This window comes from Eurypyga helias, unplaced genomic scaffold (genome assembly GCF_000690775.1).
Source record: "Eurypyga helias isolate BGI_N326 unplaced genomic scaffold, ASM69077v1 scaffold33565, whole genome shotgun sequence".
Classification (NCBI taxonomy): Eukaryota; Metazoa; Chordata; class Aves; order Eurypygiformes; family Eurypygidae; genus Eurypyga; species Eurypyga helias.
In genome coordinates, this window is record NW_010252611.1 from 594 (window position 1) to 1,301 (window position 708).

Sequence of the window (708 nt, forward strand, 5' to 3'; positions counted from 1 at the left end):
CTGTCCCGGCCCTGTGGCGGGCAGCAGTGTCCTGTTTCGGGTGGCCACTTGCTTCTGCAGGGTGGTTTGGTTTTTTTTTTTATGTACATGCACACGAAGGAATCCAAGTTCCAGCTGCCACCCGGGGCGGGACACACACACACGCACACGCCTGTTGGGGGTGTGGGTGGGTGTTACATGGCAGTCGCATGTGCTGAAGAATAGGGGTCTATCCCAGTCTTGGTCATGCCCGGGAATAATATGTAGGCAACTGGAGGTTGCAAACTGGAAGCCGACCAAGCGGTACAGTTACATGGCACGACATAGCCCGGGTTAGTTGGCGAGGGGTGAGTGTGGGTGTGTTGGCTGGGGCAGCTCAAGCTGCCGAACGCCCCGTTCTGGTATCCCAAGGTGGAGGCGTAGGGCAGGGTGCTGGTGGCTAAGGTGTGAGGAACCTCAGTCATCTTCTGAATGGCGCTGGAGCTGAACTGGCTGGGGTCAAGTAAGGAGTAAGGTGCTGAGCTGGGAGGCAGGAAAGCCCTGGCCTTCTCCGGGGAGCTCAGCAGAGAGTCAGTGGCCCCCACGGGAAGCCCGGCGGCCTTTAAGGGATCGGTTTCCCCGAGGTAAGGCAAAGGGAAGACATACCTGTCCTTTTTGAGCAGGTTCTTGGGCTTGCGCCGGGGTCTGTACTTGTAGTCGGGATGCTCCTTCATGTGCTGCGCCCGCAGC

General features: G+C 58.8%; 1 protein-coding gene across 1 annotated transcript; it reads right to left on the reverse strand.

The window, feature by feature from the left end:
* Positions 1 to 85: 85 nt before the first annotated feature.
* On the reverse strand, positions 86 to 702 carry SOX14 (SRY (sex determining region Y)-box 14). The gene has a single exon (XM_010152442.1). The coding sequence runs from the start codon at positions 690 to 692 to the stop codon at positions 174 to 176; it is 519 nt and encodes a 172-aa protein (XP_010150744.1). The 5' UTR covers positions 693 to 702; the 3' UTR covers positions 86 to 173.
* Positions 703 to 708: the final 6 nt, after the last annotated feature.

Excerpts from the sequence above, each read along its gene's own strand:
- SOX14 (XM_010152442.1), bottom strand. The coding sequence starts at position 692 with ATGAAGGAGCATCCCGACTACAAGTACAGACCCCGGCGCAAGCCCAAG.